Source organism: Uloborus diversus, chromosome 7 (genome assembly GCF_026930045.1).
Source record: "Uloborus diversus isolate 005 chromosome 7, Udiv.v.3.1, whole genome shotgun sequence".
Classification (NCBI taxonomy): Eukaryota; Metazoa; Arthropoda; class Arachnida; order Araneae; family Uloboridae; genus Uloborus; species Uloborus diversus.
The window spans coordinates 93,947,097-93,970,945 of record NC_072737.1 but is presented as its reverse complement, the minus strand read 5'-3'; the positions used below and the strand labels follow the sequence as shown (position 1 = coordinate 93,970,945).

Sequence of the window (23,849 nt, the reverse complement as noted above, 5' to 3'; positions counted from 1 at the left end):
TGCATGGCTTTGCCTGTAGTAGAAAATTAAAAGGTCATTTGGCTCGCCTGTATATTTACAAATAATGGATGATGAATCTGTCGCCAATATGTTATTTTAATTTGCTCGTCCATGTTGTGGTAATTTACTCGTCCATATTGTGGTAATTTACTCGTCCATGTTATGGTAGTTCGCTCGGTAAAATTAGCTTAAAATTGGAATAGAAAAAGAACAAAACCGAATTTTCGAAAAATCTCTTTAACGTGCTCACCCCTATGCTAAGAACTAATTTTGTGCCAAATTTCATGAAAATAGGCAAAACGGTCTAGGCGCTATGCACGTAAAAGACATACAGACTTTCAGCTTTACTATTAGTAAACACATAAACACATAAAGGTCATACACAAGGTGAGTAACTTATGTACGTATTATGCTTCATGGAATGAGAAGGAAGTAGTAACAACAAAGCAAAAATAATTACGTGCTCAGTTTCGAGAATTAAACAAATGCAAACGATGAATAAGTCTTTCACTTAATTTCAGCAACTATCATTTCGAAATATATGATACATATTGCATCATTATTATTATCTATCGTACCACCTGGTGTCCATTAGTGAAACTGCGAAGGATTATTTTCAATTCTTAATTAATTTTAATATTCGCATTTTAAGATTTTAATTTCCTAGTTAACGCATTTTCACTTGTTACTATTTAAAACAAGTTATAAAGCACATTTCAAAGTATGCTTTTTATTTCTTCTTCTTTTTTCACAAAATGTCATCCAAATTCTAATTACAACAAAGTTTGCCTTGTATCGAAGGAGCAGGAAAAGTTTTTACAGGGAACCAGATATGATAGAGTGTAAAAACTGCTGAACGGATCACATTTTAAGAATTAACGATGAATCCAGTGAAAAATTTAAAAAAAAAAGAAAACCTTATAGAAAATTAACGAGCAGGAAGATGGGAAGATCCGGCTTGAGTTGGATGGAATCTGCGGATTCCAATTTCCTTGCTATCCAGAAAAAAAAAAAAAAAAAAAAACTGGGGTACAATCGTCCAAAACAGAAAGTAGTGGAAGAAAATTCAGAAGATAGCACTGGCTTTCCAGCCAAATATGATCTATGTATAGATACAGGATATCCATGAGAGGAAAAAATATATAAAAAAACAAGGGTTTTTGAACCAAATTTTTCAATACCAGGCATACAAATAAAATTTAGTTACAGTTAGTACTTAGAAGCGTTAATTTATCAAGATTTTAAATATTTAGAATGTTTCAATGTATGATCCGTAAGATGGTTCAAAAAAACTTTTTTTTCAGCGAGAGTCCAGGACCCCCTCCCCCCCCCCCCTTTTTTCTAAGACTTACTAATAGTATTATGCTGTAAAAGCTTTAGCTTCTTACTCAAATTTTAAGAGAGTGCTCAACGACACCTTTAATTTAACATTAGCCGTAGCGTAAAAAATGCCACAAATTTAGAATCATTTTAATTTCCCCAGCTGTTTTTTTTTCTTTGTAAAAAAATATTTTATTACAATGTATATGCAAATTACTAGTGTATATTATAATATGTATCATTTTTTTTCTCAGTTCAATGTATTTTGTTATCCCCCCTCCTCATACTTATGAAGTTTGGGGGAGGGGGTTGAACACCTTCTTTCAGTAGAAATAAGGAGCTGAAATTCTTCCAGTATATTACTATCCACAAGTCTAAAAATATTGAGGGGTGTCCTGTCATCTAGGAGAAACTTTCTTTTTTTACATAAATTTTTGAACCACCTAATGACCCGTTTGTGGCGCGGCACACATCCAAATGTGAACCACTTCCCATGTACTAAAAGCATTAATGGAGTGTTGTTTGCTACACAAGTGATTAACCCTTTAAATTCTAAGTTTTCTCCTTGTAAATCTGACTCATAAGTAAAAGAAGTCTCATGGAGTAAAATTAAGCCTTCTTGTAGTGTAAGAAATAGCAACGACCTTCCAATACACTTGTTGCCGAATCGAGTATCTAAAGCTATCTAGTGTTGAAAAAACAAACTGAAACTGCATAAAATTTGATGAGCTTCTGCTTTTTCCACAATTGCGTGACCTGACCTAACGCATACTGTTAACTGAGTATATTTTTTCAAAACCATGTAGTTCTTTTGTATGCTTTCTGCATAATAAAATAAATGTTAATGGACAAGAAAAATAGTTTTTTTTCTATATATATATATATATATATATATATATATATATATATATATAATACTGATTTTGTCATTTATTTTTAATATTTGGATTTGGGGCTTGCTTAGCAAGCAGAAAGTAGAACCAGCCAAGAATTACAAGCATATACTTACAGCGTACAACCAAGAAAAATTAAATAAAAATGGTTTGAATTGTTAGCAAATGTAGCACTTTGAATTACAAACAGTTGTTAATGCTTCAAATAATTTATCAACAAAGAAAGAACGAAAGAAAAAAGAAAAGAGAAGACTATAAGAAAAGGGAAAATAAGAAAGGGAAAAAGAAAAAAAAAACCACGAAAATTATTTTATCATTAGTATTACTTTACTTTTTCTTATTACTTTTTTTTTCAAAAAAATTAATTTAAAGGAAACTTAACTTCGTAAACGTGGGAAGGACACCTTTCTTTTTATGCTGAACACATGCACTGGAAAATCAGTTTGCCCCGTCTTTGTATGATAGCGTACTGATTTATTTATTTATTTTTTCGTCTTCTTTTTCTAAAAATAGTCAAGTTATTAAAAACCTCAGAGCCCCGTTTTCTGACTGAAACGTAGCCCTCAGCGCCATCTCTCGCCAACGACTGGTACTTTCGGTCCATCTCGGCAGAGCGTGTCGTTCCACGCTAATCCCGACGCGACGGGTCGACCGTGATTTGTCGGCGGTGGTTCCACACCGTTAGCGCTTCGTTAGCTTCTTATTAGCCCGAATGATTGAGCGGCCGCTGCAGGGAGAGCGGCCATGTGCGCCAGATTGCCAGAAGGGGGGATTCTCTGCCTATTGGGGCAGGGCTCAGTCGGAGGTCGGTTATTCGTTCCATTCAATTTTTCACGTGAAAATACAAAGCAAGTTCAGAAAAAGCAGTCCTGAAGCAAAATTGAAGTATTTTTAAGGACATTTAATTTTAGGAAATATAATATTTAAAAAAGAAATTTTAGCTTTAAATAAATTACTAGTCTTTAAACTTTGTCGATTAATACAACTTTTATGAAAATAAGTTGTTTTACCCACGAAGAACCCTATCATAGAAAAAAATTACATCTTAAAATAATATTTCCGCACACTAGTAACACAAAATTGATGTAATTATTAAACTTTGTTGACCAACGCAACCTATGCAACGCTAAGATTTTTTTGGGGAACCCCATTTCCAACCTTAGAAATAAAATATACATTTTAAAAAACATTTATTATTTATTTACAACAATACTTTAGCTTTCCTTTTCTCTTCTTGCTCTTTGTTAATAAATAAAATAAAATAGCAACATTTAACCTCAGACAACCATTTTATTTTTTCAAGTTTCTAATTCGAGATACCTGACTCTCAAAACATGATAAAATGCTGTTTTTCAAATGACGTACAGTAGCGTCTGTGCATAGCGAAGACAAAAGGACTGAATAAAAATGTCCTTATAATAGCCGTAATTTTGTTAAAAAATGTTCCGGAATATTTAGTAAAACGCTTGGGGGAATTGAACGCTATAGCTATGAATTCGCTACATATGGATTCGTTATAAACAAGCGGGACTGTAATACAAAAAAAGTCAACTCCCAACTGTTCAAGGGCGGTTTATCCACGATCCTTCCCACTTTCAAGAAAAAAAAAAAAAATCCACGGATAATTGCTCGTTACTGCTTTCAGTGTGACTTTCTCTTCACTCGCAGAAATTAAGTTAATCCCTTAGAAAACTTTGTTAAGAGTATCTATCATTACTTTCAAGAAATTATGCACTGCATGTTTGACACTACATGTTATTTTTTTAAGAAATGATTCATATTTGTAGTCCTGAATTTGGGTTAGAATCACATCAAGTAATTATTTCATCACTGAGTGGTGCATTTTGTAATCCTCCTCTTGATAAGTGATCTTAACAAGAGCGTGTTAGTGATTATAGTTGCAATTAGAATCTTTTCAATGGATGAATATAAAATTGGCCATAAAAAAAAAATAATAAAAAAAAAATAAAACAATTGTGGTTACTACTTTTCATTTTTTCATTACTGAGCAATCAAGATTGCTTATTAATGTCACTCTACCATGGCCCCTGACTCCCACAAATCTATCGTCTTTGTGATTGGTAAATAGTGAGTCACGTGATTCATTGCTTTATACAGGGATGGAACTTAGGTCCTGCGTTGTCGCTTTGTTGTTGGTAAATAGCGAGTCAATCAATAAATACCTCGTTTAATGTGTTTTTTATTTACTTTTTACTTTTATTTTGTTGAAGATAAATCTTTTCACATTTTATTTTTCTGGATTTTTTTCACTTTATTTTTTGGTTAGTGAAATGTGTAAGAATTTAAGGACACAATTATTGATCATAAAAAATCATTTGTAAAATCCCCGCGCTTTACATTTTACCCGACCCCTCTGGTGGATTTAATTTTCATTCATATCCCGGGGATGAAGATGTTCGATTTGGAACGCTTTGAGGGGCTTAGAGGGCCTAACACCCCGACAGGATTTGAGTGGGGCCCGCTGTTACATGGATTCAAACAAAAAGGCGGCACCCCCTCATTGGACATATGCACCCATTCAGAATGGCGGGAATCAAAAGGCAGGATCCCTCTCCAAATATTATCTCCTACTGCCATTGGCTGCGAGGGTTCAATCGTTTCTGGCCCCTTCCCCTATTTGTAATCCCCCAGGGGTTCATTTTTATTCAGTTTTGTTGAAGAGCCGCCTGTAGTGGTAACCATTGTATACTCCCTGATGAAAAATAAATTGCGGCCTTTGAGGATGTTTATACAGAAGAGATTACCAACACATTGGGGTTGCTAGAATGATTGGGGGAAGGGGAGGAAATTTGGCGATATATCTCCATGTCCTATTTAAAATTTTAACAACGTCGGAGCAATTTTTATATTTCCCAGCGCATAAAAAATATGTTTTGTCAGAATTAGTAAGCCTATTGCTTGAAATTTGTTACTTGAATGATATGGACTTAAAGTAGAAGCATCATCTAATTAAAAATCATTACTTATTAAATGAACAGATATTTTTGTTTTTTACTTGCAATGGCAAACTTGGTAAAAAAAATAATAAAAATAAAAAAATACGTAAGTTTAATGCTGGAAAACATTGTTACAAGAATTGGAGACACCATTTTTATGTCAGGTCAGCGTTTCTTAAATTGTGTTCCGCAGAACCCCAGGGTTCAACGGAGCTCTCTCAGGGGTTTCACGAGGCTTGAATGTTTTCTTTTCACAACTTTGAAATTTGTTCTTTAAAAAATCAATGAAATTAACAATTTTTCGAAACAAAAATTAATTTACTTTTACATTCGCACCTACTACTCTGATCGTTATTACCCATCAAGGTTAGTCACTGTAGGAATAATATTATTTGTTGCCTAAAATAATGCAAATTTTAGACTATGAAAAATAGTTTGAAATTGTGCCTTCAAGATTTCAATTTCACAATTTTTCCAAGATCAATCCCGAAGCACCTCCTTCTCACGTAATGTCTCCAAAGATAGGCTAAAATTGCATTTAAGTTCACTTCGAAAAATTCAAGGAGAAACTTCTGATCCCCTAGTATCACCAAAGGTATTCTAAAAGTGATTTCAATATTGAAAAATTTTTGGAAATGCACACCAAAAATTACGATTTTTCTCGTCAATTTCATATATTCTGCTCTTGATGCCAGCTACGCTCCCTGTATCTCTGACAGCATTTGACAGGACAATTTCAACATTTAACGAGTAAGGACCGATTTAAGGAGCAGTACTGGTCAAGGGCATCTAAATGTTCGTTACGTTAGCGCATAGAAACATCTAAGTCCATAATTTTTAAATAACTAAAAAATGGTTGAAAAAATAAATAAATTTTTATTTTTAAGGCTTAAAAACTTTTTCTGTGTAAATTTAATTGAATCATTAATATCATTGCTTGCAGATAAAAAACATGAGTATTTCTTTTCCTAATTAAAAATGTGTCTGATCAAAAATTCATTCATAAATTCTGAAGTTATTTGCACCTTTTAAAAAATACAAATGAGTATGTATTTGGTATTTTACGATAACAAATAATAACTAGCAGTTGTCAAAAATTAGCATGATCGTTAATGAAATATGTTTAATTAGCTATTTAATGACAAATACAAAAAGTTAATGTGATTGTTTGAGATTTGAACCTTGGCCCCCTCCGAAACAGAATCCTGTTTACGCCACTGCAAACTGGTGATGAAAAATCAGGGGTTCCACGAAAAATTGAGCATTAAAAAAAGGTTCCACTAATAAAAGAAATTAAGAAACACTGTGTTAAGTGAAGAGGAAAAGCTTTGACATGGACACACAAGTCACAAATGTACATTCATACTCGGAGTCACAAATATACATTCACACATGAAGGCTGCCCACGGATTATATGGAATTGGCAAACGTCCAGTTAAGAGTAAGACGACTATATTTGAATAAGGGGGAAAAGTTAGAATTTGAAGCACGTGTTGCGCTCATTTGAATATGATTCTCTTTAATTTTGAGGCTAACAAACCTACAACAGCTGACAACTCTGAAAACGAATAGATGCGTCCATTTCCGCTTGTGAACTGGATGTTTGCCTTTCCATCTAATCGGTGATCAGACTGTACAGCGCACACATAAAAATAAATATACTTTCATACTTCATCATTCATTACTAGCCAAGATAACTAAGAAAATATGCATGTCATTGTAAGCTCCGTGTGCAGTAATGGTTTAATAGAGCACGTTAAATTTGTCGTGGTCACTAAGTCCTGGAAGTTTTTATTAAAAATCAAGATTTACTGGAGTACTGAATTAGCTGTTCCTCAGCTTCTGGTTTGAATCAAAAAACCGAGTTGTCTTCAGGGCCTCATCCAACCGGTTGAAATACGAAACCCTGGAGTGTACTGTAGTATCACTGTAAGCAGTGGCATCACTATACGGTAAGGGGGGGGGGGCGGCTTGCCCCGGGTGTCACTCGTCTGAGGGGGACCCGAAGTTGAATTGCAAGTTTTTGAAAATTGTGGAGCTAAACTTCATTTTTTAAACTACAAATTTGAATCCCCGGACCACCCACTTTATTTGTTTTCTGTACATTAGCCTACTCAAAATTTCGTTATAACTCAAATGTAGTTGTTTCTGAAAATTGCACGAATTTCATGCTTACATATATTGTTTACTCTTTCTGCATCTGTAACGGGGGGGGGGAGGGGTAACACCACAAATGACCGCCCCAGCTGTCACCCATGTCAGCTACGCCACTGCTGTAAGTACCATTTAAAAGTATCTTGAAACGGTTTAAAGGAATGAAAAAAAAAAAAAAACTCATTTTCTACGAGGATAATGGTTGTTCACTAATAACAAAGCAATAGTTATGTGTATATCTATGTATCTTTGTGATTCTTGTACAGTCAAAACCGTTTGGCGATTTTCTTGAAATTTTGCATAAAATTTGCTTGAAGCATGGTAGTGCAGCTGGAAGCGTTCTTCCCGCGCACGCGAAATCTGATTTTACTTAACATTCATTCTTCTTAGAGTGGGAGGATGCTTGATGCCATTGGTAAAGTGCCTTAAGTGTAATACTGCCAGTATATTGTATACAAGTAGTTATAAAATTTATTTAAGAGCATACTAACTAGTGCATATGTAACTAGTAGCGTAATACCGGGGGTACCCGATTGCGCCATTAAAATTTTTCAGGGGGGTTGAGGGCTATTTTTCTCATATTTAGGGGGGGGGTCCCCAAAATTTAGAGGTGTGCGTCCTTGCTCTCAGGGGGTGGGCACCCCTGGTAATACTGTACATTGCACACATTTGTTCAGAAACATCGACAGAAGCGCAGTTTTTTTGGAGCAATTTCTTCCAGCCCCGACAGCACAAAAAAACCCACGTGACAATTATTAAGAAATTTTGCAGACGATTTCTTACTTGAGGCCAGAAAAACCTAAAACGTTTCAAGAAAAAATAAACTTAACTTTTTGTGAGTGAAGATTTGTACCGTGCTTTTTTTTTTTTTTTTTTTTTTTTATTTATTTATTTATTTTTATTTATTTACTTATTTATTTATTTATTTATTGAGGTATTAATCCACAGGTAGTATGAGCTTATACTTTATAGTTTAGCATCGTATTTTTAAGTATTTCATTTAGATTTTACAATTAATCTAATGTCGGCTTATCTTACAAACTATCTTCAAAATATTTTGCGTCATTTAATGCTAAAAGAAATTCTGCTGCCGGGCCTTTAGCTTGCCCTGACTTTCTAAGGGCACATTTTAACTTGTTGGAAAAATCCTAAAAGAGGAAAGGATTTAAATTATTTCCTTGAGAAATTTGAATTTTTAATTCACATGGCGGTTAACCGTCCCTTTATGTAAGAGATGGCACACCTTTTCAAAGAAACAAGAGCGAGGCTTTGGCAAGTAATTTTCTGACGCATGCCAGAAAAAAGCAAGAAAGGTCCAATTTGCCCCACGTGTGTGGCACGACACCTACTGCGTCAACCACAATGCTTATAAGAAGCATTAAGGATTAGTTAAACCGTCCAGGGCAACTACTTGTATGTGATGCTGTCGACCTCCCAAGAGGAAGAGATTAGGTGAAGCTACACGGAAATAACTTGTCAGTTTCTATTAAAATTCCTCACTTACATTAGAGTGAAAATAAAGGGACATTGCGGTGGCTGAAATGCTCAAACGATAGCAGTTCGATGTGTGAATCGTTGTAGGGTTGCCGAAAAGGGAACGGTATGTGTGTATTTCGGGATTTTTTCTAAAATAAGCTATGTAAATTGATATTGATTAAAGTGAAAAGATTAATTTTGTTAAGGAAGGACAATTGTAGGGTGCTTTTGGTGTATTTCACCCATAAATTATTGGTAATCAGACTTAAAGAAATTGAAACTTTTTAGAAATGATAAGGTAGCCCGACCGGTGAATGAATACTTAAGTGTAATTTCATTTTTTTTAATTCATAACGCAGCATCACAATGTGTAGCATTGGCAGATGACAATAAAAACATTTACAATGATATCTATGTAGTTATTTTGATAAATTTGGGAGACCTTTTTCTGAGATACATCAATTATTTTTTATTCTTTTTGTTTTTTTGGGGGGGGGGGAGGGGGCGGCAAATGAAAAAATGTGCACCAAACCAGTGAATGAACCCCCCACCCCCACCTCCCAAGCAGTAGACAAACACGAGTCCAGTCGTTTTCTTTTTAGAAATGTACAGAGGGGAATAACTACTGCAACAATTTTTGAAGCCTTGCTAAAAGCGAGCAGTTCATTCACTGAGGAGGGGGGGGGGGATCATTCATTTGTAGGTATATACTTACTAAATTTTACAGATGATCCCGAAGTGAAGATTAAAGTCCAAATCTTATATCTTTAAACGAGCATTTCTTGTGGGTATATTTCTTATCTCGCGGAAACGGCTCTAAAGATTTGGATGAAATTTTGGATTTAATTGTATTTTTGCATTCTAAGCTCATCTACATCCGTGTTTTTTCTGTTAAAACACGATTTTTTTTTACAAAAAACAGTTTTTTAATATAAAGTCAAATTGAGTTAAGCCTTGAAGTAAACTGAGTTGACGCATCAGGCAGACGATTTGCAACCATAACAATGAAAATTTGTCTCTTCTCGCTTTAAAATTTTATACTTGCTTTGGGTTGCCAGGCTTGGCTGATATTGGCCACTTTGGCTAATTTCAAACACACGTGGCTGAAAACAAATTCAAAAGCATTATGTAAGTCGATATAAGGCTTTTTTTCTTTTTTAAGTGAAACTATTGCTTGACCATCCTATTTTATTTTATTTTATTTATTTATTTTCTTTTTACACTTCAAATAATTTAACATGTTTTTTAAATCACGCATCTAAATTTTATTTCGAAGAAGTGTATGATGTCTTGAGATTGTTTATGTTTTGTTAAGACAGTTGTTATCATTTGTTGGAATGGTTTGTGGATCATCAGTTTTGATGGATATCAAAACTGATGATCCACAAACCATTCGATTTGCTAGCTGGGTAAAATGTGGAGTAATTCATAAGGACAAGATCAAGCCATTGAGAAGCAAAACGATTGTTTTCATATAGTAAAAAAAGAGTAATAAAGAACTTAACTTTATCACTGTCAACTGGATAAATGGAGGAGGAATTAATAAGTAAAACTTCAAGTCATTGCAAACTAAAACTAAGATTTCCGAATAATAAGGAGAACTTAGTTAGGAATTCAACAGACGACATATTTGTCTAGTTGACAAAAAATTTTTTATTAACCCTTAAATACATCATGTCGCCATTTGGCATTATAACCAAATAAGTCTTCTAAGAACAAACTGAAACACTGTAGTTGCTAATAATCAGGAAAAACTTACTGAAAATGCTACTAAATCAATTTTAAACTTGTAAATGCACCAATCTGACGGAAAACAAAAATAGATTGCTTTTTTCGGCATTCGCAAATGTAGGACTTTTTTTTTTTTAAGTTTAGTTAGCTTGAAAATGCCTACTCTTAATTTAACATCGAATCAGGTTTTATTACAACTGAAATAGTAAGGCATTTTTACAATTTGTATCAATGATTTTGGACATTTGATGGTAAATTATTTGTTGCTTTTACAGTTAAAGTCCGATGTTGCCATGTGGTTGTTTAATCAAAAAAACATACCTAACTATGCTTTTTTGAAGTATTTTCCTCATGATTTGAACAGAAGTTTAAATCCAAAAAACGTAGTTTAAAGTTTTTTTTCAAAAATCATGGGTTAATGTATTTGTTAACTGAAGTTGTAAAATATTAATAACTAAAAGATATAGTCACTGGAAACTAAAACGAAAGGGAAAGAATCATTGGAAAGAAATTCAACTTTTATGAGATACTTAACCAAGCGAATAAAGACAGTACCATTTCCTTTATAATGGCACAACATAAGGTTCGGCAATTACTAATGAAAGAGACCGACGAAGAAAAAGGAACAACCTCTCTATCAAGAGAATTGAAGTGAAGTGAATGCGTCTCTTCCTGTCCATCCGATGCGGTCATTCCCCGCATCCGATCCTAATGAAGATGTAACTGGACATCGTAACTTAAAACTTTCTCAACGCTTACAAGCTCGGAGATTTCCGCGGGTTTCTGGCGAAGGGCTCTTATGTATGAAGGGTCCCCATCTTTTGTTTAGTCCTTAACTCGGGAAATGTGCTGGTATGAGAGCCGACCGTCGCCGCCCCATTTACCGCCGGTTAATGCAGTTCCGGTAATGTAAGGGTCGTTGAGTTGCCGAAAAGGAAAGGAGGAGAAGCATTTGTAAAAAATAATGACTAGTACATTGTGTTAGGAAGATCTGCTATTTCGAACTTGTCGAATCTTTGCCATGTTTTAGGAGAAACATAATAGCATTTCACAATTTATCAAAAAACAAAAAATAGTTTGAAATTCTAAATAAAAATCTTTGATAACTTTTTTTAAAATTTAACTTGTGTTTCTTTTGCTCTTGCAATGGAAACAAAATTTCAACTCAAAACGAAGTAACGAAACAGAGTGCAAACGGAATCTTATCATAAATTGGCGACCATTTAGCTCTCAAAATGTGATGACAAATCTAGTGTAACTTTGGCAATGTTTTCATATAATTTTAGATCAAAACATTGTTGAGGTAAATGCTGGAAATTTCCGTAAGTCTTTTTCTGCATCGGGACTTAACATAAAGGACATTATCAGGGGCGTGCACAGATATTTTGGGGCCGTCATAAATGACTTTTGCGCCTCTCCCTCCATATTGTTTATCCCCCATACGTTCCTACATATATTTCACCCGACATTTTAGGAATCTCGGGGCCCCATCAGGCTCAGGTCCGGGCCAACAGGTGTCCCCCCCCCCCCCCCACCCTATGAGCATGCCCCTGGACATTGTAAGGCTAACCAAAAAAAAGGGGGGGGGGAGGGCTCCCTTCGCACTAAAAGCTTCAGCAACTTGGGCACATAACAGAAAATTATGCTAAGTTTAACATTTTAGCTCGATATATATTTGATTTTTCATTTCACTGATCGAACAACAGTTTTCCCTTCCTATTATGCTAGAAAAGAAAATTTCGAAGTCAATGTTTTAAACAAATTGGTTTTAAAACAAAACTTGAAATATTTTGATTTGAAAAAGGAGTGAGGGAAATTTGCGAAAATGCTGCGATGCGTTTCTATAAAAATAAAAATTCTGAATGTATCAAAAATCTTTAAAGTCATAAATTAAAACTGATTAAATCCCTTCGCTAATTATTTATCACTTTATTTCCAATAGCCAGAAAAAAATAGTTTTTAGACAAGAACTTACTCTCTAAGATGCTGTTTTAAAAATCATGAGCACTCGCGGCAAAAACCTTGCTAATGAATATGGGTGGAACCGGGAGCATTTGAATAATCTGTTCCAAAAGAGTTTTTGCTTTATTTTACTTTAATTATGTACACTGAAACTCGAGTAAGAATTTTTTCCGCTTAATAAGCTGTTTTCTCTGCTCCCAAATTTGTTTCTGTTTGTACATTGTTAAGTTTACCCTCGTAAAAAGTTTAGTTTTCTAATACTTACAGTTTAGGAGTTTTCTTCTAGCATAAAACTGAGAAGTAATCTAATTCTCACTTGTTTGCAGATATTGTAAAGTGTAATCTTTTCTGTTAAAAGTTTAATCTTTTTTTTTTTATCAAATAGAATTTCTTTCACTTTTTCCATAAAAGAATAAAAAGAGAGCTAACTAACATTTGTAAAGGACGCGATGGATATTTTGTAATAAGTAAAAGATAAGTGACAAAAAAGAATGGTGTTTTTTTTAGCAAGTTGCTTGATTATTTAGTTTTATTGTATTTTATTGACGTTTCAGAAGTTTTCCCACTAAAGCCCCCCATCCCCCCTCCGGGAAAACTTCTTAAGTGGGATTTCTGTCACTGCCATTTATTTTTGCCTTTATTTAAGAAAAATCTTGCTTCATTTAGTTCACACATTTATTTTCTTTTAGGTGAAGGTCTGGTTCCAAAATCGGCGGACCAAGCACAAGCGTCAGAAACAAGAGGAAGAACAATCAAGTAGACAAGATCACAAATCGGGATCCTCCGGGTCATCGGGCGATTCCAAACATCACCACCCCCACCCGGCGGGAAGCCACGAATACAGCGGGAAACAGCACTGGCAGAATGGAGAGGACATGCCATCATCCCCTATCTCGGACGACGGATCCATGGTGGAAATCGAAAGTGCGCCTGAATCCCCAGAGATGGCGCCACTTTCTACGTGAAACGCGCTTGGTTGTGCACGATTCAACTTTGGGATGCATTGGACTCCTGCTGATGCGGGCACATGCCTGTTAAGTCATTTCTAAACATAGTCATAATCGTTTATGAACTTGTTTGAATGAATGTGTGTATATTTTTTGGAGCTGCTTTTAGCGATGGCAGAGACATTGCCGTTCTGAAAAACTGTCTTTTGCGAGAGAAACTTCTGAACTTAGTTCATTTTACCGAAAATCCGGGTTCTTCTAGTTTGAGAAGACGTCATGAAATCGAAACCGAAAGAAGCCAAATCTATTGAAAATCTTGGTATTTGCAACAAGAACTGCGTGAATTCAAATTAAATTATTTTCTATCATCAAAATGATGATTGCTCTAAAAGGATCATTTCACAAACAAAAAGTCCATTAAGTACTGGCATAGTGAGAAATTTTTTCGTGAGACGGGAACTGCACGTATAAATAGATACATTGATACACACTCACTACTTATGTTTGTATGTGAACAGTTTCAGTGATCCATTGGAGGAGGGACGGGAGTATGACTCTCTTATCCCCCAGTTCTCACCCCCTTTTCGTTCTGCCACTAGCACTAAGAAAATGGAACGTGGATATTAAAAGCAACTTTAACGAAGGAGAAACGGACACATTTAAGAGAAAGAAACTGAAAAAAATGCCTTAAATTCCATGTCAAAACAAGTTTAACTTCATCCATTTTGTAGCTGATTAATGCGTATTTTACTTCAGGAAATATTTGAATTCAAAAAAGAAAGGAAAAGAAATACTTTAATATGGCAAATTAAAGCGTGACACATCAATGCAATGAGAAACTGATGAGTTCTTTGAGCGAAATTTGAGTGCTTTTATTCATGTATATCACATTGCCAAATGCAATAGAAAGTATAACAAAAGATGAATTCAATATTTACGTGTATATAGATCCGATTAATCAATGAATTTTCAAATTACAAGCAAAATTTTTGATATTAGCAATGTTCTACGAATTTTTACGTTTCGCTTTCTGTACGATTGCAACAATTTTGTCTGACACAAATAATTTACATTCAATGGGGTTAAAACCTAGGTATTAGTTTTTTTACTATCTCGGTCCTCATTTTCAAATTTAAGTTTAGATACCCTTATGTGGAAAGGGATTCCATTCAAAAATACATGAGACAACGACTATTAGGCTATGAGAAGGTGAGAAAATCCCACGCACACATGCACACACACGTATACACAGGGTGTGCGAAAAGTCCTTGACGCATTTCACTAGCGCAGCCAGAAATACCTCCTGGAGCAGGTTTTTGATCGAAAATACCTATGGACGGTTTTTTTTTTTTTTTTTTGGATAAAAAATATTTACTGGAAGGAGTTTTTATCAAAAATACCTTCTGAGAAGAATTTTTTTTTATCAAGTATACCTTCTTAAGGGGTTCTTTTGATCAAAACAGGCCTTTCATATGCATGAACTACTGTATTAGCATTTGCACTTATGTTAAAACCAATGACTCTGGGGGGGAGGGGGTGTTTTCACTCCCCAAAACACCCCTTCACTGCGCCACTGACGCAATTTGAAAATTAATAGAAAAACAACAAATTGTCGCATGAATATGCGGTGTGCGCTATAGTGTTTCACAGGTTCAAGATTTTTTTTTTTTTTTTTTAATGAAATCGCTAAAAGAGAGAGAGAGAAAGGAGAAAAAGGGGGGGGGGGAGGAAAGAGAAAAGGAAAAAAAGTGTAATTATAAGTTACATTGACGGCTGTATCGTCGCAGTACGAAAAACAAATTCTTACTGTTACGATACAGCGTTTACTTATAGTTGTATTTTTTTCTTTTCCTTTTTTTTTATTTTACGATGTCATAAAATAATTCTTGAACCTATGAAGTATTATGGCGCAAACCGCTTATTCATACGACAATTTGTTGCTTTTCTACGATTTTTAAAAATGTCACAAAGACTTTTCAGACACGCTATATAGCATTAATTTGAGTTGCTTATAATACAAAGAACTAAAATGGAAAAGAAAATTATGGGGTAGAGGAGATAGCAATTTGCACTTAAACTGAAATACATTTTATGCTGTTTAGAAAATTTATGACGAGATATGTTGTATGCAACACGATAAATACAACACAGAAAATAAAATAAATGCAGTGCAATCCAATGATAAAACATTTAATGCATATATTTTTAGTATTTCAGCTTATGTTTCGCATAATATGCAACCTTTAACATATTTATTTCATATTTTCTATTTATATTTCATTGGAACTCGTTTCCGAGAGATTTAGTTTACTAGCGATACAAATCGAAAAGCTAAAACAGAAGAGGTATTCCATTAGTTCATCAACACTCACTCTTCTAAACGTTTTATATAATACTTTCATGATGGTTGAACTTACTTTCGAAATAAATTGTAGGAAATTTGAGTGCATATAGACATAATTTCACGAATCACTACACGTGATTTAACATAAGAATAAAGAAAAAAAAATGTGATAGCTTCGTTAAAAAGCAAGTTTGGGTATGAGAATAATCTGTTTTCAGAAAACTTTTTACGAATTTGCGGGAAGAAACGGAACTTTTCAAAGCACTGCAATACGAGTATGAATGTGAATGCTGACAATGAAGAATTATTGTTGTTACTGATTTACGTGCAAGAATTTACGGCAGAGAAAAAAAGTCATATTTGTTTTTTTTGTGATTTGGTGCCGAGATTGACAAACAATGTAAAAATCATCATTGTCATAGAGGTATGGCAGTTCCTCTTCTATGTATTCGATAACTATTTTTCACATCTAGAAGTAAGAAAATGGCTGAATGTGATGAATGCGCCATTTTGTTCATGTGCGTAGAATAATCCATTTTCATATGCTTTGATTCTACCCGATGTAAAATATTTTCCATGCCAAATAAAATTTCATTCATCGATACGTTTTGCTTTACCTGTTTATCTCTAATGGGGTTGTTTCCTTCAGTCAAAAGTACTACTTTTAGTCTCTGAAATTGATAAAATAAGCAACAAAAAAAAAAAAAAAAAATAATAATAATAATAATAACAACAATAATAATAACATGGGGCGAGAAAAAACTTCCATTTTCCCAACGCTTAATTTTTAATTATTTTTTTATATAAGGCGTGGTCTTGATGACGTCACAAGTGATGTACTTTGGCGCATCTCCACTGGCACGCTGAATGCTTATGCTAGCTCTCTACCGCATTTTCAGGTTATGATAACTCAGTAGCAAATTAAATATTGCGCTCTACGCTTGCTATCAACCATATCGTTGCCAGTTCATATCAATAAAGAAGCGATTTAAATATTGCGCTCTGCGCTAATGCCAAAAGTGAAAGGCATTTCATCACTACTTGTGATGTCATGTGCAGAAGCATAAAAATTGCATCGTTAAGATAATTGTTTACAAAATACTAAACTTTTGTCAAGTTATTTAAAAATTGGTTAAATCCTATGTTTTAAAGCATTCTCTTTCTGGAAAAAATACTTTTAAAATTTCGGGAACAACCCCATTGTGTTATGTTTTGGTGTACCAGAATTTTACTAACTCCAAAGGCAAACGCGATGGAGCTATAAAATTGAGGTAACCCCTGAGGCTCAAATTTGCAAAGTTTTAAGGGGGGCTTAGACATTTTCCCCATAGAAACCGATTTCAGTACAGATTAGAGTTATTAAAATAAGACATTTTTAATAACTTATTCTATAATTGCTGGAGAAGAAATTTTTTTCCATTTTTGCAAAGAAAGAAGTACTAAAAGCAAGAAAGTTTTGTTTCAAAATGGGGGGGGGGGGGCTTAAGCCCCCTCTTGCACCCCCCCCCCCTTCATATGGGCACCCTTGGGTAACCCTGACCTGACAGGCTTGTGAAAGCTATACGCAGATCCTAATCACAGCTTTATGAGGCTGCCCGGTTAGGCTTTCCCCAACTTTTGAATCCGATCAAAGTTCACATAGGAATTATCTTTGAAAAATACTACATAATAGTGCACAAAAAGATAATAAATTTAAAAACACGAAAATAATAAAATAATTATTGCTGTGGTGAAGCTACCTTCATTCTTATTCCTTTAGCTTCTTTAATTAATTTAATGCCTTGAAAAAAAATACTCTCTCACACTCACACACACACGCCAACGATTATCTGGCGTGTATTCAGAACTGTGTCATGATCCCCTTCCCCCTAAACCTACCAAAGCTATCCTAAAACTGCGCTTTGTGTACTTATATCTCAAAAAATTCACCCCAGATTCCCTATTTATGCCAAAAAATACACTTCTGACCCCCCCCCCTCCTGGAAATGACCCCCACCAAAGTCCAAATCCAGAACCTGGATCTGGCCTTGACTAAGCTATGCATATCATAAATTTCAATGCACAAAAAAGATTGAAAAGAAGCAAATGAACTTAATGTGATGCCCCTTATAACAACACATCTAGAAAAGTTTTTCTCGTTTAAGGAGGGGGGGGGGACTGGCGTAAATAATACGGGCATGAAAGATATAATTTAGGAGGGGGACCAGTGGATAAAATTTTTGGTTTTTAGAAACAAATTTTTTTTCTCTTAGATATCGAATGGCAAATGAAGCAGAAATGCAAAAGCTAATAAAAAGAGATTTTTCTTTCTAATTATTTGCCTTCAATTGTGTTGGAATAATTATTTAAAAAAGAGACAAACGTATCGGTTTCTAGTTACTTCAACTTGTAACTAAAAGAACTATGAAACTTAATCAGTATGGCTACTGAGTTATGAAATTTTAATTCAGCCTTATTAAAACATTAAACTCAGAAAATTACATTGAAAGCCTTCTCGAAATTATGTTCAGTAATTTCACAGTAAACAACAACTTAATTCATTTCAATGACTCTGATTTTTCCAGTTCGTTTTAAATTCAATTGCAGTGTTAATTTAATTTTCACTGAGAGCAGTGTAGAATTGAACGGCAGAGAGGAGTTTTAGCGGAAGGTAAAAGCAATTAATATGCAATATCAAAATCAGGGCCTGATTACCGAACAGGTCAACTTGGCCGTAGTCGAGGGCTCCCGATCTAGAGGGGCACTAAAGTGACTAAAATTATTCAAGTTCTCATCGTGAAAATACAAGATTAAAAATGTGAATGATTATAAATAAAAAGATGTATTAATAATCTGAATGAAAAGAAAAGCTTTTTTTTTTTTAATTGAAAGGCTCGGGGCAGGAATGTGATATGTCACATGATGTGAATTTTTCAGTCGGCCAATTTCCAACTTATAAAAAATATTTATAGAATTTTTCAAAGATATTATACATTCTATATTCTGCAAAACTAAAGCCAAATATGTTTTTCTTCCAAATGACATGATTCATTGTCATGTTTATTTCAATTTTAGTTATGAGAAACAAAAATTGATCGAAAAGTTACTCCTTGTGGCTTGTCACATTTCTGCCCAGAGCCCTTCAATTGTAAAATTTGCTTACACTTATTAATTTTATTTTAGAGAAGAAAATAAGAATTTTCTCCTATCTTTATTTCCCCTTTTACTTCCTTTTACAAAAAAGGAAGTATTGTATTCGCAAAAAAATTTTCACTCAAAAATCGACCTTAATTTCCATTTTACTTACCCTCGAATGAATATTGAGTTTTTTTCCCGACTCGACCAGACGTGGATAAGTGCAAGAACGTATAGACACGCGAAATATCCGTAATGACGATTCCCGAGTTAATTACAACGAATTTTCTCATGACGTCTGTATGTACGTTATGTGCGGATGTGAGTATGTATGTCGCATAACTCAAGAACAGCATGTCCTAAAGTTGAAATTTGGTACGTAGACTCCAAGTGGGATCTAGTTGTGCACTTCCCCTTTTGGTTGCATTCGGGTGTTTCTAAAGGAATCTTTTGCCCGTTTTTGAGGGGAAATCATTGTTAATTTCGATGTAAACTCAAGTGTTGTTATCATTTGTCGGACACTTGGCGATATATCGCCAGTCTTTTGGTCGCCAAGTTTTGACGCCAATTTAGCAACAAATTTGGCGATTTTTTTTTAAAATCTGTTTCAATTTGGCCATTGTTGGTGATATTTAGAGAGTAAACTATTGAGTCCCATTAAAATTGTCAGTAATGGGGAAATGGCATTAAACTGAAGTAAAAGGAAGTCATGTGATGCACACATCAGCTCGTTTTCTGTTCGTGAATAGTGCTTGGGCCTCGACAAATATTTTGAGCGAGTGCTTGAGCATCGCAGCCACATTGGCAATGGTCACTGCACTTCTAATAGCTCTCCGTAAATCTCAATTGTGCCCTGATCAGAATCTATTGGGTTGTTCGGAAAGTAATTTCGTTTTTTTCCCGACAGTACTTCATGGCCTATGCCTTTCAAATAGTCATAAACTGTTCAATTAAAAAAATAATAATAATAATCTTTTATCGATCACTGGTGTTGTAATTCACCGTTTTGCAACAATCATTTTCTTCATTGTGTCTTTATTAGCTTCAACTGACTTTCCAGAACAAAGTGTCTTTTCAACATCTAAATTGCCGAATAAAATTTTTGTGAACAGTACTGGTGTACTGTCAGTACGCCTTCTCCCCGTGTACATCGGCTTTTTTTTTTTTTTAATTTCTTAAACAGAAGTTTTACCTCTTCGATAGCGAAAAGTAAAATACGCTGAAAATTCTGCTTTCACTCTTCATATTCCAACCAAAAAAATACTGCGTAGATTAAAATGGTCACTTTTACAAGCAAACCTTGCGACATAAGCTTTCAAGATATGTAACGTTTATACGGCGTAAGGGTGAATTTTGGTGTTACAAAATTCAATGAAATCCAATCGAAAAAAAAACGAAATTACTTTCCGAACAACCCAATACAATTCAATCAGAATGTACAGAATCAATACAGTGGTACTTTTATTTTTATTATTATTTTCTTTCAAATGGGGCTGTGTTGGAGGTGTTACCTTTTGCAGACATAGTTTGGTCTTTCGATATATCACCCATTATACTAGAAACAGAGTGTTCCGTTTTAACCTGCAAGACCTTTATTTTCGCAACCGGCAGTCCTAGATGTATACTACTTGCAAAAATGTTCAAGATCAGATGCAGAGTTCAATATTGAAAGTCTGAAGTGCAAATAAAAATAAGTCAAAAAATACAAAATTTAACTTTTTATGAGGGTCTCAGATCTCCTAACATATATTTAGGGAAATAATCTCCATTAAAAAATAACTCCAACACAAAAAGCTTGAAATTAGTACGACCAAAATTCACCGAGATATGAAGCGCATCGTTCTGTGACACACACCACTTTTCACTCGCCGTCAATAACACCTTACGGGGGGAAATATAGCAGTTAACAAATGTTTAAAATTATATGTGTACATAGAGTGTGATTTTTCAAATTGTTCGAGGTTTTGTTGTGCGTTTTTGCGTATCACGGTATAACATCTGCATAAATTTTTGAATAGCAATAAATACCTTACATTTCTTACTTTCACGACCTATCATTTTTCTGAAAGAGTGATAAGTTCAAACCTCATCTTCTGTATGGTCCCTTAAAACTTTGAACTAGAATATCTCCTTGAGTTTTGGTCGCACTAATGTCAAATTTTTTGTATTAGTAATATCTTTCAACGGGGATTATATCCCTAAAAATACGTTAGGGGACCTAAGGCCCGTATAAAAACTTTATTTTTGCTTCAAACTTTCAATACCTTAATTCTGCATCTGATTTAGAATATTTTTGCAATTGGCAGTAGACATCTAGGACTAACGGTTGCGAAAATAAAGGTCTTGCAGGTTAAAACGGAACACCCTGTATATGGCACCATTATCGGCGGATGCCGTTGTCGCGAGAATTTTACCATTCTTCGATGCGAAAATGCACTAAGAATTTTATTTTTCCAAGAGTACTCAAAGCCGATGTTGTGGATGACTCGAGGTAATCTTCTACATGCCGCATAATCATACGACATGGACGCTGTCAATTTCCTGCATCTTAAAAATCCACCGACTCGAACCAGGTACCGATAATTTTACTGTATCCATTACTTCGAAAAGACCAGAGGATATTTATCTGTTCCCTCTAGAAAACTCAGCCTTTACACGGAACCACAACACCACTAATAGAATTCATTATATCCCGCAAAGCATGTGTCGGCAGATTCGGCACAAATGAAAAATCACCCGATGTTAATGAGTTCCTTGTAATACCCGCGGCACCCCCCGTGCCCGAAAAACGGCAAAGGAGCGTCACATTTGCGGTGGATGGCGTGTCAAAACTGCATACGAAACGATGCCCGTTTCAGCAAGAGATCGACGCTTCTCGCGAAGAGAGATGGCTCTTCGTGACTGAGTGTTATACAACTTGTAGAAGGGCCCATCCCTGGCACGTCAGAGGGGGTCAGCCACAAACTGATTACGAGATGATCACAGCAGGGGTGCCCCAAAGTGAAATTTTCGGGATGGGAAAATTCTCAATATGCCAACTGAAATTGCAAATCTTTCCGAATGATGCAATGCGAACACGCACATATCATACGTACATAAGGTCACCATTAGGGTCGTTCAAAAATACATGTAAAAAAAAAGTTTCTCCTAGATAACAGGACACCCCTCAATACTTTTAGACTTGTGGATATACTGGAAGAATTTCAGCTTCCTGTTTCAACTGAAAGACGGTGCTCAACCCCCTCCCCCAAACTTCATAAGTATGGGGAGGGGGGTTAAAAAAATACATTGAACTGAAAAAACAATGCTACGTATAATATACACGAATAATATGCAAATACATTGTAATAAAATAATTGTTCACAAAAAAACAGCTGAGGAAATCAAATGTTTCTAAATTTGTGGCACTTTCTAGGCTAGGGGTAATGTTAAATTGAGGGTTCATTGAGCACCCTCTTAAAATTTGAGTAAGAAGCTAAAACTTCTACAGCATATTACTATCAGTAAGTCTTAGAAACAAGAAGGAGGGGGTGTCCTGGACTCTAGCTGAAAAATAGTTTTTTTGAACCATCCTATTGTCCAGAGCTAAAACAAAGTTTTTTTGAACCAACCTAGTCACCACGTCCCATTTTGACGGGATCATCTCATTTTTAGGTACCATGTCCCATTGTCTCCATACATACTGAAATATCCCGTTTTCTGAAGAGACAGAACGCAGTGGCGCAGCGAGAAATTTTTCGTCGGGGAAGGGGGGGGGGGGATCATATAAATTTTTTCGAAATTAAAGGCTGAAAAGCGCACTTTCAGGCCCTATCATGTGTGTTCATATACATTGCTTTGAGCCTCAAGGGGCGAGTTTATGAACCCTCTACCCCCTCCCCTTCGGGCTACGCCACTGACAGAACGGAACACTATGTTTCAACCATTCAGCAATGTCATGCCAATAAATTAAAGCTTGCACAATTATTTAAGCATTTAATGTTTGCTCGGAACTAATGCACCAGTAGAAAGGGTATTTTTGCTTATTTCTGGACTAGAGAAAACCAGAGTTCCAAATTGCAGTGCTTAAAGTAATGTTGGTTTTGAATGTAAACTGCATGAAATTCTGCCAAAAACTTCAATTTCAATTTAAAATGAATACCAAATGCATTCAAGCAAATTTCCTTCAAATTACGTTGAAAATGTACCGCCCCCCCTTTTTTTTTAAAGGCGGCACTTATTTTTCTTTTTTCTTCTTTTCTTAAATCACACTTGAAGATGTAGTAAATGTTCCGTATTGAGAAAAAATAAATAAATGGTCCCCTCATGCATACGTAACATCCCCCAATGAAAGACGTATTAGGCACCATTATGAATCATTTTAATTATAAAAAAAAAACTCAACACAGCAATATTTGCCTTCACATTTGCCAAAATCGTCTACAAAGTTTTGTACAATGACACCCCGTTTCTGAAGCTATGTGCTCGCTTGCGCCCTGTTGCTAGTATTGACTCCAAAACGCGTTTCTTCAGATATCTCGGAAATTCATTTCTGCAGATACTGCCGTTTACTTGCCCACGGCAGACTAACACAAGATTCCACAGAAAGTCAGCCATTTTGTCTTGCAAGAGACGGCTTGATGTTTCATATCAAAAATGACAGTTAAAAAAGGTAATAAACAAAAAGGGTTTTTGTCTAAAAAATTACATTCACGTGTGACTTTCTACACATAACAGTTTTTTTTTTTTTTTTTGCTTTTTACACGTTTTGAAGCCGCCCACCTTGTCTTTGGTCAGAGGAGTCTGACTTTGATGGGGAGGTCCCGGGTTTGAACCCCGTCTCGGGCATGAATGTACTTTCTCTCTCCTGTTCTTTGTGTGAATGTGTTGTTATGCTGTGGAATGGTTGTCTACTCTATGAACGAGTCCTTATGGCATGTGTGTACTGTGGAAGTCGGACTTCACGTCAAAT

General features: G+C 35.1%; 1 protein-coding gene across 1 annotated transcript in view; it reads left to right on the top strand.

The window, feature by feature from the left end:
* LOC129226796 (homeobox protein EMX2-like) overlaps positions 1-13,458 on the top strand; it is a 101,705-nt gene extending 88,247 nt beyond the window's left edge. The window contains exon 3 of the mRNA XM_054861425.1: positions 13,183-13,458. Within this exon, the coding sequence (XP_054717400.1) occupies positions 13,183-13,458 (276 nt within the window). The remainder of the gene's footprint in view (positions 1-13,182) is intronic.
* The last annotated feature ends 10,391 nt before the right edge of the window (positions 13,459-23,849 follow it).